We start from the raw sequence: 15,631 nt of genomic DNA, 5'->3' as shown, positions 1-15,631 counted from the left end.
ATTCTGTGTCTCCCTCTCTCTCTGTCCCTTCCCCACTTGCATGTCCTCTCTCTCTCTCTCTCTCTCTCCCCTTCTCTCTCAAAAATAAATAAGCATCAAAAACTTTTTAATTAAAAATAAAAAAAGGCTACAAAAGTAATTTTATTGATAGTGAATACAGGCAATGTATTTATTTTTCTAATTTAGCTTTCCTCACATCTTTGAAGTGTATTATCAAGCTAAAAAAATAATACAAAACAAAAAACAAAAAAACCCTACAAGGTTGTGGATTAGGGCTGGCTGGATATTTTATGTTTGCTTCAGAGTATTCATCTATCCAGACGATGTTTTGCTTGCTAAGGTCTGTACTAAGGTGCTACCTGTTTAGGGGGAAATTTTATCTAATCCCCATAAAATGCCTTGTAAATAAGCAGTAACCCAAGAACTACTGAAGTACTTCATTTACAAGACGAAAGACCACTTAAAATCTTTGACTGATACAGGAGTCACTGTTGCACACCCCTACCAAAAATGTATAAGAATATTTGACATATTGGGGCACTGGGTGGCTCAGTTGGTTAAGCGTCAAATTCTTGATTTTGTCTCGGGATATCATCTCATGGTTCATGAGTCTGAGTCCCGCGTCGGGCTCTGCACTGCTGGGGCAGAGTCTCCTTGAGATTCTCGCTCTCCTTCTCTCTCTCTACCCCTTCCCCACTCAAGCTTGCTCTCTCTCAAAAGAAATAAACTTAAAAAAAAAGAATATTTGACATGTCATAGTTGTAAGATGATTTCAAATGTACGTAATAATATAATATTAAGAAAACTGCAGAGTAACACATAATTAAATCTCATATCTACATAATATATAACCATATACACAGGTATAATTAAGACTAGTATTTTAAGCACTTTACATACATGAGCTCATTTTTTAAAATATATACTTACTAGGGATATTATATTACTATTTCATTTGAATAATTAGAAAAAAATCAGATTTTTCTGATTCCATAACCAATTTTTATATTCACTCCTCTGTGCTGAAATTATATAATCTGAATTATGATTGTATATATTTATTTTGGCATGTCCATATAAACTAATTTACCATGCTTTTAAAATTTTCAGTTTTGCTTTTAGCTGTTTACTGTTGAATTCTTAAGTGTCTTCAGCTTGTAGTTCAAGTATGGCCATGTTTAGCATTTTTCCGTAACAGTCCCATTTCATAAATGTAGGGTAGTATAGGGGTAATAGAGATGAAATTATATAATGAACAAATTTGCATCTATTTGGAATGAAACTATTTCCAAAGAAGTGACATTTCCAGTTTGCAGAATAATGAATCGCTAATGCTTTTTATCATCTTCACCATTACAACTGTTTATCAAACACAAAAATTGGCATATATGGTACCATCCTTATCACCTATCATTTTAGTTTAATTTCTACACATTCAGTGTCAGAGATTCAAAAGTCTAGATAGATACCATAATGTGAAACAAAATGAAAATAAATGTATTTGGGTAAAATTTTGAGAAAGATATATTAACATCATATTCAGATAAGATGAACTAATTTAATAAAAGGAGTCAGAAAGTTTTATTCTGATTTAAAAATTTGTGTTTGAATTTTTTATTTTTTCATATTCTTTTTTAAACTAAATTGTTTTTGAAATGTATATACCCTACACAATAATAAAATTTAGAAAATAAAACTTGAATTTTATGTATAATTTTGGACATAGTAATAATGGTATACCTTATAGTGAAGCATCTGCATTTATTTACTTTTTCAAAACTAACTGTACTTCTTATTAAGTAAATGTTCTTTTTATATTGTTTTTTATAGTTGATATTTTAAATAAATATTCTTTTTAAAGCTCCACTGGGCTTCATAAAATTCTAAGATACAAAGCCCCATAATAAGCTTATTTTCGCTGCTCTCTGTTACACTCCTCAAGAATTCATTAATGAGTCATTGAAAACTTCTTCTTCTTAGTAGTTTAGCAGTTTCTCCAAATAAGCAGCTGGAGTTAGAGTTACACTGGGATTTAGGTTGCAGATTAGAAACTTAAGAATTAATCAAAGAATGTATAATCATCTTTGTTTCTAGTACATCCGTCTTTGGTAATTTATTAGAGGTCCTCTGGTCAAGAGGTATTTTGATAAAAGTAGCGAAAACATATGGAAATATTTTAGAGAAATCATTTTTATATATTTAAGGAGTTGACTGTAATCAGCTTATAAAACACAAAGGCTATTATACATATTTTAAAAGATGCAATATCAGGTTCAGTTATTTATTTTGACAAACTAACATATTGTGATAGCCTAAAACTCTAATTCAAGAACTCTACACTGGACCCCAGTGGGCATGAGTAGAGTATATGGCAAAGAAAGGGATGTACAGTCTGTATGTGGGGGCTGGGGGAAGACCAGGGGAAAGGCTGTATAAAAAAGAAACCTAATCAACATGCACATATAACAAATCTCTCTCAGGGCAGTAAATTTTGAGAATATTAATAATTAATATGTATTAGCATACATATTTTAGTTATATTTTATTTATATAACATATTTATATATTTTGTCTTCTGTATTACTTTCTTAAAATTTTTTTAAATTTATTTACTTCTTTTTGAGAGAGAGAGAGAGCAGAGGAGGGGCAGAGAGAGGGAGAGAGACAGAGAATCCCAAGTAGGCTCTGCACTGACAGAAGGGCTCTGCACCGACGTGGGGCTCGGACTCATGACCTCACGAACTGCGAGATCATGACCTGAGCCGAAATCAAGAGTCAGACACTTAATCAACAGAGCCACCCAGGCGCCCCTCTTTTGTATTCCTTTATATATTCTTACCATTTATGATGAACAAAGTTTACTCTTAATTTCCATTCCTTTAACTTCCATAGGCTCTGTAACTATATATAACAATACAGTAAACTAATATATGAAATGAAACCATCTGCCAACGTGGTTTGTTTGTATTACTTATTTATGAGCCTGCAAAATAAGGTTGTGTGCATTAAAAAAATAAATTTAGCCTGTGAAACTGACATTCGCAGGTAGTTTAATTTTGAAGTAGAACTTTGCTAAACTAGAAATTAACTTGTTTACAGTATTCATTTAATAAATAAATATTTATTATCATTTATAAGTAATCAATACATGATATTAGAAGATCTGAGACTATATTATTATATATTGCTTGAAAGAGTTTATAATTTAATTTAGTATGATATAATGTGTTAAAACATTTTGTTTGGAGTCAAAGGCTTAGGTACATATAAGTAGAGAAAAATCAGAAACCAACAGAATCTCAATTAACCTGAAAGTGTCACAAGTGCTAATTATATTTAAAATTATGCCACAGGTTATGTATATAAGTACAGGGATCCAATATTCTACTGACACTTGGAATGTATGTTGTTCTTTCTGTGAAAATATACACTGTGTATATATGTGTATGTTCACACCATCAACCACAGAAAATCTTCTCTGTAAACCTTGTCTGTTAATCTGAAATACATTACAGAACTTTACTTTATTACACTTTGAAAAATAAATTACTTAGAAATGGTATAAAAACAATGGTCAGAGTACTGAATGATGCCTCAGGAGTGCATCCCTTTGTGGGATCAGGACTCAGGTCTATTTGTTATGTTAATAACTGACTCAATGGAAATTAAAGCATGAATTACCAGATCTAATGATTGAAGGATTAAAATAAAGAATGTAATTACCATAACTGGTGAATTATAATTGGGAGAAAACTTTTTACAATGACCTTGATATTATTTAAAAAATGATTTTAATGACCTAAGTTCAGCTTTTGCAATATGATCTCTATTTTATACCTTGGAAATGTTTGCAAAGAACAGAGAAAGGCAAAATATCTGACTTGTGCATTTCATTAAATTAAACTCCCAGAGAAGGAAGTGAAAAAAAATATTCTTTTTTCCAAAGAAAATAATACAAAGCACCAAAAGTAAAGCCATTGCCCTTCCCAAGAGAAAAGCATGCCTGTGTTCAAATCAACCAATCTCTGTAACGTTTCTCAGTCGTTACAGCCATCAGTGTCTATTCATTCTCTTACCGAACAATAGAAAACACCACCACTATACCCACCGGGGAAGAAAGTAGGTCACCCTTTGGTTTGCAACTTTGCTTTATAGTATATATTGATTGTTACAGTTATTGACTCAATTCATCTGATTTAACAATATTCAGCTTCAAATAACATTCAATTTATTTTTACCTCAAAAACTTCTTCATCCAAAATCCTGGTTCCAAAAACCGTGATTCCATTGGTGTCAACGATTGCTCTCTCACTTCTGTCGAGTGGTTTTGTGGTTTTCTTCTTACAATCAACAATCATTGTCACAGTTTTCTTCTCCACACTGATTGCTACCCGATGCCACCTAAAAAAGCCAAGTAATTCTTCTGTAAGCTTCAAAGATATTGTGGCGACACCATTACTCGTTTTAAAATACAACATATTTTAAATTGTGAAAGTGAGCTGAAATTGCACAAAAGTAGGCTCATTTATTAATCAGTCAGTTAACAGGTGAGGACTTACAGTTTACCCAGAATAGTGCTAGATACTAAAAAGGATACAAGCAGTATAAAATGCACACAGGGGGTGGTTGTCTATGCTGATAAGGAAGTGTTCATCCTTTGCTACACTTTGTGTTGTTGCAACAAAAGCTTAATCTCACCATGTCCTGAAGAGTGTGTGTGATAGAGATCAGGGGTGGGACCTGGGGTAAGTAATAGTTTCTATGTAGGTAAATGCTTTCTTCCAAATGGAATTCCACTTAATTTTTTTTCCCTCTGGAGATCTCTTAAGATGAACTGTAAAAGGGTATGTCTACTAATTGAATGACTGCTCCATCTGGAACAACTAAACGTTCTAATTGTAAAACACAATGTGCCTCTCTGTCTTTATTCACATTTATTTCAAGTGCTTTCATTTTCTTTTTCCACTTTAATTTCAAGACAGTTATAGATCACTACTGTGGGCAGGATCCAAAACTGAGACACAATATCTCTCCTTCTTTCCAGGGTTGGCAGGAAGTGGGAACACTGAAAAGAAAGCATAGTCAACGCCATGTGTGGAGTGAGTCTCAATTCACTCTGACACTACTGCTCGAGCTGCTTCAGGGCAGCGATGACAGGCTTAAGGGGGTAGACATGGCCAGCCCTTTGGAAACATACATACCCTAATCTTACTATAAAATGGTGGGTTTTATTAACAGCATCTGGTGCTAACATAAACCACTGAGTGAAGCTCATTTGGAGTTGCAAACCACTCTGGTTTATATTTTATTTTTTTCCAAATGACAAATGCTAGATTAATATTGCAGAAGTGTCTAGGACTGCATCCATAAAATAAAGTACCCAAAAAGTTGCAGGAGTCTTTCTAAAGTGTCTGTTTCATGTGACTTGGCATGGCTGTGATGAGGACCAAGTATATTTCCATATACACTTAATCTTTGGTCTTTCCATAGCACATTCAACTAGCATAGGCGTCTGCTTAGTTTGAATTGAGCAAAGATTTATTTTGGAGCCACTGAATACTGTGAGAGTAAAATTTACACATATTTCTGCCAAGAAGCCTGTGTCTTAACTTAAACCATCTCCACTATTTTAAGTATTTGCTTTTCATTAACAGAAACTAAAAATGACTTCAATTGTAAAAGCTGATTAGAACTCTAAACTTGACCTTATTGTTGATTAATTTCAGCTCTGATAATTAATGATATGTTTTAATCGTGGTATCATATATAATAGTCAAAACACTAAACCATTCTTATTCTCTTTTTCATATACAATACATTCACATTATCAAAAAATCCATTATTCAGTGTATATACAGAATCCAGTGTGTCTCAACTTTATCCAGTCTGGAAGCTCTCTCATGTAGACTCCTGAATGGTCTCTACTTCCACTCTCATGCAACTGGAGTGACCACTTTAAAATACAAGGGTGTCATGCTAAGTGAAATCAGTCAGGCAGAGAAGGACAGATACCATATGTTTTCACCCGTAAGTGTAACAGGAGAAACTTAACAAAGGACCATGGGGGAGGGGGAGGAGGAAAATAGTTGGGGAGAGGGAGGGAGGCAAACCATGAGAGACTCGTGAATACTGAGAACAAACTGAGGGCTGATGGGAGAGGGGGAGAAGGAAGGGGGGTGATGGTCATGGAGGAGGGCACTTGTGGGGATGAGCACTGGGTGTTATATGAAACCAACTTGACAATAAACTATAAAAGAAAAAAAGATATGAGGCAGATAAAGTCTCCTTGCTAACAACCATGTATTATTCCCAGTAAAAAGTGAAGTCCTTACTTTGCCTCACAGGAGTGTCCTCTGGCCCTCTGACCTCACGCCCAACTTTTGCTTTCTCGCTCCCTATGCTCCAGCCACACTGCTACCTCTTTACTCTCCTTTGCACATTTTCTTCACTCAGCCAGACTTGCTCTTCCTCCCTATCCGCACATGGCTCACTCTTTCACTTTCAACATGCCTTTGTTCAGTGCAACAACATCAAAGAGATGGTCTATCAAAAATAGCATACCCTTAAACTCTTTGCCCTGATCTATTTTCATAGTACCACTTTTCATATCCATTATTAAGGATAGTATTTAAATTACTCATAAAAGCCTAGTTTTTCCTTACACTAAGATGAAGTTTTCTCCAAGGTCCTGACAAAGATAGATTGAGTGTGGATTTTTTTCCTATCTGAATGGCCATTTCCTTCCTATATTTAGACCTAAATGTCATATTTCAGATCAGGCTAATTTTAGAAGCCTAGATTCAGCAATAAATGCCAAGTATATTTAGTAAATATTTATTGGTATTTAGCTGCTCGCTAAGTGAAAGGCAATGTTCAAATGCAGAATTCAGAATTCAGCATAATTTTCAGAAGAGTATGATGGTTGCTATCGAGTCTAACTAAGTTCAAACCCTACCTCTGTTACTTTGCAAATATATGATCTCAGGCAGGTTACTGACACTGTACTCAGTCCTCTATTCTGTAAAATGGGTTTATTAACATTTTTTAAAGAGTTTTGAAAAATTAAATGAGTTGACTATGTATAAAGTGTTTCAAACAGTACATAGCACATAACAAGCATTTTAAACAACTTCTTATGATTGTCAATAATAACATGCTTGAAAAAAGGCAAGACAATTCAGGTCATTCCTCTGCTCAAAAAGTCTACAGTGATTTCCCATTTCACTCAAGATAGAGCCCAAAGTGTTATAAGCATCTACAAAGTGCTACCCTATTTGGTTCTCCATCCTCATCATCCCACACTGCTCCTGCCATGATGGTATCCTTGACATTGCTTAGACAGATCAGCCACACCTCGAATCCGAGGCTCTGAATGTGCTTCCACTCCTCCTGGGAGAGTACACTATTAGTTATTAGCAGGGCATCCACCCCAGGTTCTTCACTAGTCACCTTTTTAGTGAGATTTTCTCTAATCCAACTTCTTAAAATTGTACTCTCCACCACCATTTCCTATTTTCTTCACTATCTACCCAGACTGTAAAACGTGAAATTAGGTATTTTATTGTTTTGTTCATTGTCGTATGTCTAATCTCCAGAAAAACTGCATTATACTTTATGACTATTAAATGAAATAATTGCTTTCAACATAGTGAAAGCCCTGGCTTATTAGGATACTTACTTCCCATCTGCGATGTTAGCAGTTCTGAAGAGGGGGTAGTCTTCAGGGGCGGGTTTCCCAGTGTGGTCTTCAAACAGGAAAACAGGGGATCTCCCCACCTCCACACCAATTTGCTGAATACCATGCTCATTATATATAGATAAAAGGAAAGACTGAATTCCTTTTTTGGGTTTTATCGTGAATAATATTGAAAAATCTTCTGGAAAAGTTCCTCCTGAGGAAGAGAAGGCCAAAGACTCAGAAATTTCAAGTTCCCAGATGATTCCTGGATCACCCTAATTTTTCAACTTCCTAGGTAGCCTTAATGAGTCATGCTGAGTAGAAGGGGCACGTGCACAACAACGTTCATGGCAGTGCTGTCAACAATGGCCAAAGTATTAGAAGATCCCAAACGGCCAATGACTGATAATAAAGAAGAATAAAGATAAAGATAAATAAAGATGAAGGACAAAGAAGAAGTGGTATACACACACACACACACACACACACACACACACACACACACACTGGAATATTACTTAGCGATAAAAAAGAATGAATCTTGTCACTTGCAACAGCATGGGTGAAACTAGAATGTATTATGAAAAATATCATAATTTCACTCGTAGAATTTAGGAAACACAACAGATGAACATAGGGGAAGGGAAGGAGAAATAAGATAAAAACAGAGAGGGAGGCAAACCATAAGAGACTCAAATACAGAAAACAAACTGAGGGTTGCTAGAGGGGAAGTGGGAGGGATGGGCTATATGGGTGACAGGCATTAAGGAGGCTACTTGTTGGGAAGAGCACTGGGTGTTACATGGAAGTGATGAATCGCTGGGATTTCCTGTGGAGACCAATACTACACAGTATGGGAACTAACTTAAATATAAATAAATTTTTAAAAATAACTCATGTAAATTCAAACAGTAACAACAATATAGATTAAAAAACAAATAGGAAGGAGATAAGTTTTCTCTGTCATGATTGTCCAGGCTATATTCAAATTTTAAACCTACTCATTTAAAGCACAATGACTATGTAGAATTCAATTCAAAGGTAGGAGACAATATCAATTATGATGCAAATATTAAATGCACAGTAAGAAGTTTTAAAATAAGAAGGCAACACTTTGATGTAAGATTTGTATTTTAGCCTTCTCTAAACTGTGGCCATACACCCTCTCTTTAAAGAGGCACTCCAAGGACACAGTATATGAAGGTATTTTTTGTCATCCATTAATAGCTACAGAGTTTCTCACCAGTTTTTCCTATGACACAAAATGCAGTTTCACTAATAAAAAGCTTATGGCATTATAAATCCAAACTATCAGATACTTGGTTAATTTGATTCTAAATTCAAGAGGGCAGACTGTCTTTTTTTTTCTTTTTTTTTCCCCTCTTACCATCATACTCCAAATATTATTTTTGAGACAGAGAGAGACAGAGACACAGCATGAGTGGGGAGGGGCAGAGAGAGAGAGAGAGAGAGAGAGAGAATCCAAAGCAGGCTCCAGGCTATGAGCTGTCAGCACAGAGCCCGACACAGGACTCGAACTTACAAACTGTGAGATGATGACCTGAACCAAAGTCAGATGCTCAACCAACTGAGCCATGCAGGTGCCCTGAAGTATTTCTCAATTTAAAATTAGGCAATAAGATTATAATTATAATCTTTATGCTATGACCTTTAAAAAAGAAAATTTAGTTACCTAAAAAATCATGACTTGATTTCAAAATGTTCAGTCTAACTTAGGCACCCCGCCTCAGTTTCTTCCTATAAGACACTGAGCAAAATGTCCATAATGACTAAATGTATCAGAGAGAATTCAATATGATATTACTTCAACAACAGAAATACAACCACTTACTGTGTGAAATTTTATCTAAACTAACAGTGATCAGTATACATAATAAAGTAATATGTGAAAATTTTCAACTTGAATAATTTGTTTTGAAATGTATAAATATAAACTAAAAGCATCCATTCTGTTGAATGACTGCTGTTAAAGAAAAAATACTATTACTACTTTTGATATGCATGTGTACATAAATCATATATATATATGCAATAATCATAATTAACACTGAATATATCAAATTCAATAGTGATTTTTAGAATGGGCTTTTAATATCAATAGATATTGCAAGCATGACTAAATTTTATATAGAAAAGGCACACAAAGTTTTATTATTTGATTTTAATTTTTTTTAAGTTGTGGTTAATATATTTCCAGGTGGCATATGTCTCCCTTTAACTAAAATGCCTTTTTTATGTAGCTTGGTAGTCAGTAAGATTTTAAAAATGAGGAGGGATGGCCATTTTTGCATAGTGGGAAAGTTCACTTTAGTCTAAAAGAGACAGAGACTGTCTCTTAGCTTCACATCATTCACTGGTTCTGTGATTATATTGAAGTACTTTACATCTCTAAGCCCTAACCATTACTAGGGTTTAAATAGTCTTCTCTCCAGATGGATATGAAGATAAAGACCAATGTATACAACGTCTCTTGTGTAGCATCTGTCCCACAGCAGGTGTTCTAAAGAGGGCAGATAGAACTTGCAAATTACAGCTTCTATTCAGGTCACATGTACAGTGTTCTCAGACAGTTAAATTAAAGGTCTCAAGTTAGGACTTCAGAGGGTATGTACCCTAATTAAACAGAATTTTGCAGTGACCATCTGGTAACCTTCCAACCCAACCCCAATATTCTAGTTTCCAATACTACTACTTACTTTTTTCATTCGAAAATAAGTTGCTATTATGTCTTCCCATAATCGAAGAAAGAATATTCCAAATAACTTCTCAAAGACCTTTTTCCTTCATTTGATAAAGAATAATATTCACTGTTTGGATTTTTTAAACTCTGAAAATTCCATTGATCATTTTTATTAACTGCCATTTCACATTGTTCGACAGGAAGCTTTACCCAAATGGAAGATTAAGTTTAAACTCACTTGCATTGAGTGGGGGGTGGGGTGCATGAGGTCTCTCTCAGAGAAGTCTCCTCCTATCCAAAATATTTGTTATTAGAATTATGTGCCTAAGGCACAATATTGTTAGAAAGGGAAAACAAAAACCTTTGTTATAAATGAATTTTGTTAACTCTCATGAAAGGGGAGCCCAGAGGCATGAGCTGTATTCTTTTCTGAAGGTAATACAAAAGAAGTGAGTGAATTAATCAAACTAACTACCAATTTGGAAGGCAGAAAAACTGACCCTGAGGTGATAAACCAAAGTATAAAAAATTAAAAATTAACTTCTTGAGTATTTCTAAAGCTTTTCCATTAATGTATTTTTCCCTGGGTTTTTTTTTCCTGTTGACAATTCCCATCCCTTTCCTATCTCTGCATCAGAGTACAGAAAAATAGAAAAGCAACATAATTTTTACATTTGCAACTTATTTGATTTTTAAGATATTTTATGGATTTAATAACTTCTAATTTTTAATTCCAAAGTCAGAAAAATTGTGCACTGGCATTCTTCATATTTGAGGATTATTGCTTTTGTCCATCACAAATGATTGCAAAACAAGAAATATTTGGGAAAGATCAATGAATTAATAAAAATAATGTGTTTGCAAAAATATTTTAAAATTTCATCCATGAAAAATACACTATCTTGCTTTCTAATTATTTAGTCCCTTGATTTCTAATTTTTCTATTGTTAGAAAATAGTTTCATGTGAAAATAGAGAATTCAAATCCCTCTGGGTAGAGACAGTAGAGAGAATATAAAGAATTTAAATGATAAATTATTTTGGGGCACCTGGGTGGCTCAGTCAGTTGAGCATCTGACTTCAGCTCAGGTCATGATCTCTCAGTCAGTGAGTTTGAGTCCCACATTGGGCTCTGTGCTGACACTCAGAGCCTGGAGCCTACTTCAGATTCTGTGTCTCTGTCTGTCTCTGCCCCTTCTCTGCTCTCACTCTGTTTCTCTCTCTTTCTCTTTCAAAATTAAAAAAAAAAATTAAAAATTTAAAAAATTAAAAAATAAATGATAAATTATTTCTGAGACGATCCCAAAGCACCAGAAAGAAGCACTTGATAGTATAGTGAATATTGACCTTGGCAACAGACAAGACCTGGATTAAATCATGACCCCTTGTAATTTGGACAAGTCCAAGAACTTGAGTGAAATTTTTTCCTCTTCCATCAAATAAGGATGAGGACACTCAATTTAGTACAGTTGTAAAAAAAAAAAATAACTGAGGTGTGCACAATAGCAGACGTGTAACGAGTTACCTGCTTCGACACCGTGATGCTCAGAAACTCCTCTCATCACTCAACTGCCTTCCCTACATGATCATGATCCACATGTAATTAGTGTTATTAGGTCACTCAATGCTTTCATGGAAAGAAAAAATATTCACCAGGTATTTTTCAATACCATTACGAAAACTTTCCAGGTAAAGGTTTACAAACTCTCTAATCCCAGATCTCCTTATAACTCTGTGATGGGGCTAACTTTTACTATATTTAAGAGAAGAACAGGATCCCAGGATAATACTGAATAATCTGTTTTATAATATCTGCTGAAGAAGTATTTCTTTCAACAAAAACTTAAATGAATTTTATAAAGACACTCACTAAGTATGTATAAGTCCACATGCCCATTCAAGCCACATGAGTAGTCATTACGGGCAAAACTGTCCTATTCCCCCAGTGAATAAATTCTATAAGATTAGATGCAAAAATGAGCTAGAAATAAGGTTGTCTTCAATTTTTGTCATCTGGAAATAAAATGATAAATTATAAAATTTTCAAATAAGCATCTCTTCTGTGATTGTGTCACATTAAAACTGGCAATTATTAAATCATCATTTATTTTCATTAAGTCACCTTAGTGACCACAATGTATTCAGTGTCCCACATAGGAAAGAATTATTTCTACCCCAATAATTGTGCATTATATAGCATGATAAAGGGAAACAATAATAATTAGCTAAGTAATAATAGTTGTAATAAAAAGTGAACATACCTGAAAATAATTGTTTCGTTGGAGCACTAAGTTGTGCTTGCTTTGAAACTCTGTAAGCAGTATCCGAACCTTTTGAATTCTTTCTGTTTGTGCAAAAGCCCGTTGTTTTTGATATTCCCTCTGGAGAATTGTGAAAATCTAGAGCTTTTAGTACATCAACTGGAGCAGCTGAAAAATAAGTTAAAAGTAAAGAAAAATTGAACAAATTAGATTATTTTTATTGAACAAATTAGATTAATTTATTTTAGATGATATAAAAATCAGTATTTTTAAAAGAAAAAATAGTTCACTGTTCTACTTCTCAAATCTATCCTTGCCAAGTTTCCCTATTATCTGGGTGGGAGACTGAAAAGTGGGCAGCAGGCAAAATATAAACTAAAAATTTTCAAATACAAAATATCTGAAATCAAGAATAAAAGCAAACAGAAGGTATTCATATTTAGGAAGAATAAGCAGATTTGGAATTAAGCCTACAAAATATTTATTGCATGGTATATATTATCTATTTAATATGTAATTGGATATATGTGAATTTACAACCTGTCTGCTGCATCTCCATTATATAAAGTCTTCAGTCATTCTAAGTAATTGAATTATTTGGAATTAAAGTGAAAGCCAGCATCTGAACATAGTCCACTAATTTCTAATGATTTACTATTCAACTATATATAAGCTACATTAAAGTGATTTTCAAGGTTTAAATTCACAATGAATGTTATACGTAATTATTATAAAATGTGCAGTTACTAAGCTATATTGTATACACAACGTTAAAAGTTGTTAAAAAGAATAGGTAACAAAACTCAATGCTCTTGTTTTGAGTGCTTTCCTATGTTAGTCATTTACAAAGTACACATACAATTATGCATGTGTGAATGTGTGTATTGTGTATGTTGGTCTGTATGTGTGTGTGTATGTATGTATTTGTGTATAATTTGTTTATTTTTACCCTCTAAATTTGCCAGAGTATCTTCATGGACATTGCTTAATGTTTTACGATTTAGATTGAAAGTCCTTGGAGACTTTGGATAAAAGTGTAATCTTTAGATAAAAGTGTAATGAAGTGTAATCCCTTTGGATAAACGATGTTTTAATCAGCTTTATTAGAAGATAATTGATTCACCATGCAATTCACCCACTTAAAATGTAGAATTCATTGATTTTGGTATATCACACTAGTCATTTTTGCAATTGTGGTAAAATACATACAACGTAAAATTTTCCATTTTAACCATTTTAGTGTACAGGTTGGTAGCATAATTATATTCCCAATGATTTGCAACCATTACCACTATCTAATTCCAAGACATTTCATCACCCCAAACAGAAACTCTGTAACCATTAAGTAATGATTACCTACTTAACTCCTCTGCCCAGCCTCTGGTAACTGATAGTGTACTTTCTGTCCCTATGAAGTTGCCTATTCTAGAAATTTCATATGAGTGGAATCATACAGTGTTCCTCAGAGCAGTGAACAAAAAAGTACTATACAACCAAGCAATTACACTCCTAGGTATATACCCCCAAAAATCTGAACACTGGCAGTGTTCATCAAAACATTATTCATAATAGCCAAAACAATGGAAAGAACCCAAATCTCTATCAATACATGAACAGAGTAACAAAATGTGATACATGGCTACAATGGAATAGGATTCAGTCATAAATAGCAATGAAATTCTGTTACATGCTACAACACAGATCAACCTTCAAAAAACAGCACTATATGAAATAAAACAGACATAAAAGAACAAATTTTAGGTCATCAAATTCCCTGACCCAAAACTTAATATCTGCTTAATGCATTAAGCAAGTCAAAACATGAGTTATATAGTATAAGCATGTTACAAAAACAGACTGTAGACTCCATATTATTCAATATACCTATATTCTATTGACTTTTTCTCTTTATTAAAAAATAAAAATATTCAGAGAAGGCTATGTGTTGGCTAATGTATTACTGAGGATGTCTGAGACTAAGTCCTTACTCCAAGTATTTAGATTCTAGTTCAGAAGTAAAAGAGATCACTTCTACCTAAAAGCGAACTAATATTACTGATTTGAAAAGTTTAGTTGTTAGCTAAAAATAAACAGAATTGCCTTCAAATTTCAAAATATGCTGAGTTTTATAAATATACTGTTTCTGGAAGGACTCAGTGAGAAAGGAAATGGAAGTGATTTTAGAATCAGAAAATACCATCACAATTTATCAAAGTCCATAGAGAGTGACCTGCAACAGGGTGTTGTTCTTTGAAAATGATGATTTGGGGGTGCCTAGGTGGCTCAGTCAGTGAAGCATCCAACTCTTAAATTTGGCTCGGGTCATGATTTCCCAGTTCATGAGTTCGAGTCCCATGTCAGGCTCTGCAATGACAGAGCAGAGCCAGCTTGGGATTCTCTCTCTCCCTCTCTGCCCCTCCCCCATTTGTGCATGGGCGTTGTCTCTCTTTCTCTGACTCTCTGTCTCTCTCTCTCTCTCTCTCAAAATAAACTTTAAAAATATCTAAAAAAGAAAATTATTATTTTCAACTATTTTTTATAGTAACTACCAGTTCATTACAGAATACATGAATAAATGAATGAATGAGCACATACTTGGTCATTTCCTTAGTTAATTAAATTTTAGGGGTACTGACTTCCATATGTACAAACATATGTGGATTACAGTTCATATAAATTTCCTCTTTGTGTATAACTAGCATACTTTCTTTTAATAATACACTGTCTACCTATTTTATCAGGCCTCTGGATGAAAATCAACACACTATCCAGTATAGTAGATATTCTTCAAGATTATTATAAAGAAACAAAAAACATTATCTTTATGGAAATCAGACATTTCAAAGGGACCATTAACTCTACCAAATATGATACTCCCTAGTTTAGCCTTGGAATATTTTAAAAGAATAAGAGCACTCAAGAAAATTTTGCAGTAGTCCTGCTTGTGATGGTCAATTATTTTGGGAATTCTTTAGGAATTTTAGGAATACCT

General features: G+C 33.9%; 1 protein-coding gene across 4 annotated transcripts in view; it reads right to left on the bottom strand.

Moving 5' to 3' along the window:
- Positions 1-15,631, bottom strand: part of COL11A1 (collagen type XI alpha 1 chain) — a 209,939-nt gene that overhangs the window by 175,238 nt on the left and 19,070 nt on the right. For all 4 annotated transcript variants that reach the window (XM_029949164.1, XM_029949166.1, XM_029949163.1 and 1 more), the window contains exons 2-4: positions 12,640-12,807; positions 7,679-7,892; positions 4,239-4,401 (exon numbers count right to left, since the gene is read on the bottom strand). In XM_029949164.1, coding sequence (XP_029805024.1) covers positions 4,239-4,401; positions 7,679-7,892; positions 12,640-12,807 — 545 coding nt within the window. The remainder of the gene's footprint in view (positions 1-4,238; positions 4,402-7,678; positions 7,893-12,639; positions 12,808-15,631) is intronic.

This window comes from Suricata suricatta, chromosome 8 (assembly GCF_006229205.1).
Source record: "Suricata suricatta isolate VVHF042 chromosome 8, meerkat_22Aug2017_6uvM2_HiC, whole genome shotgun sequence".
Classification (NCBI taxonomy): domain Eukaryota; kingdom Metazoa; phylum Chordata; class Mammalia; order Carnivora; family Herpestidae; genus Suricata; species Suricata suricatta.
This window is presented reverse-complemented; position numbering and strand designations above follow the sequence as displayed.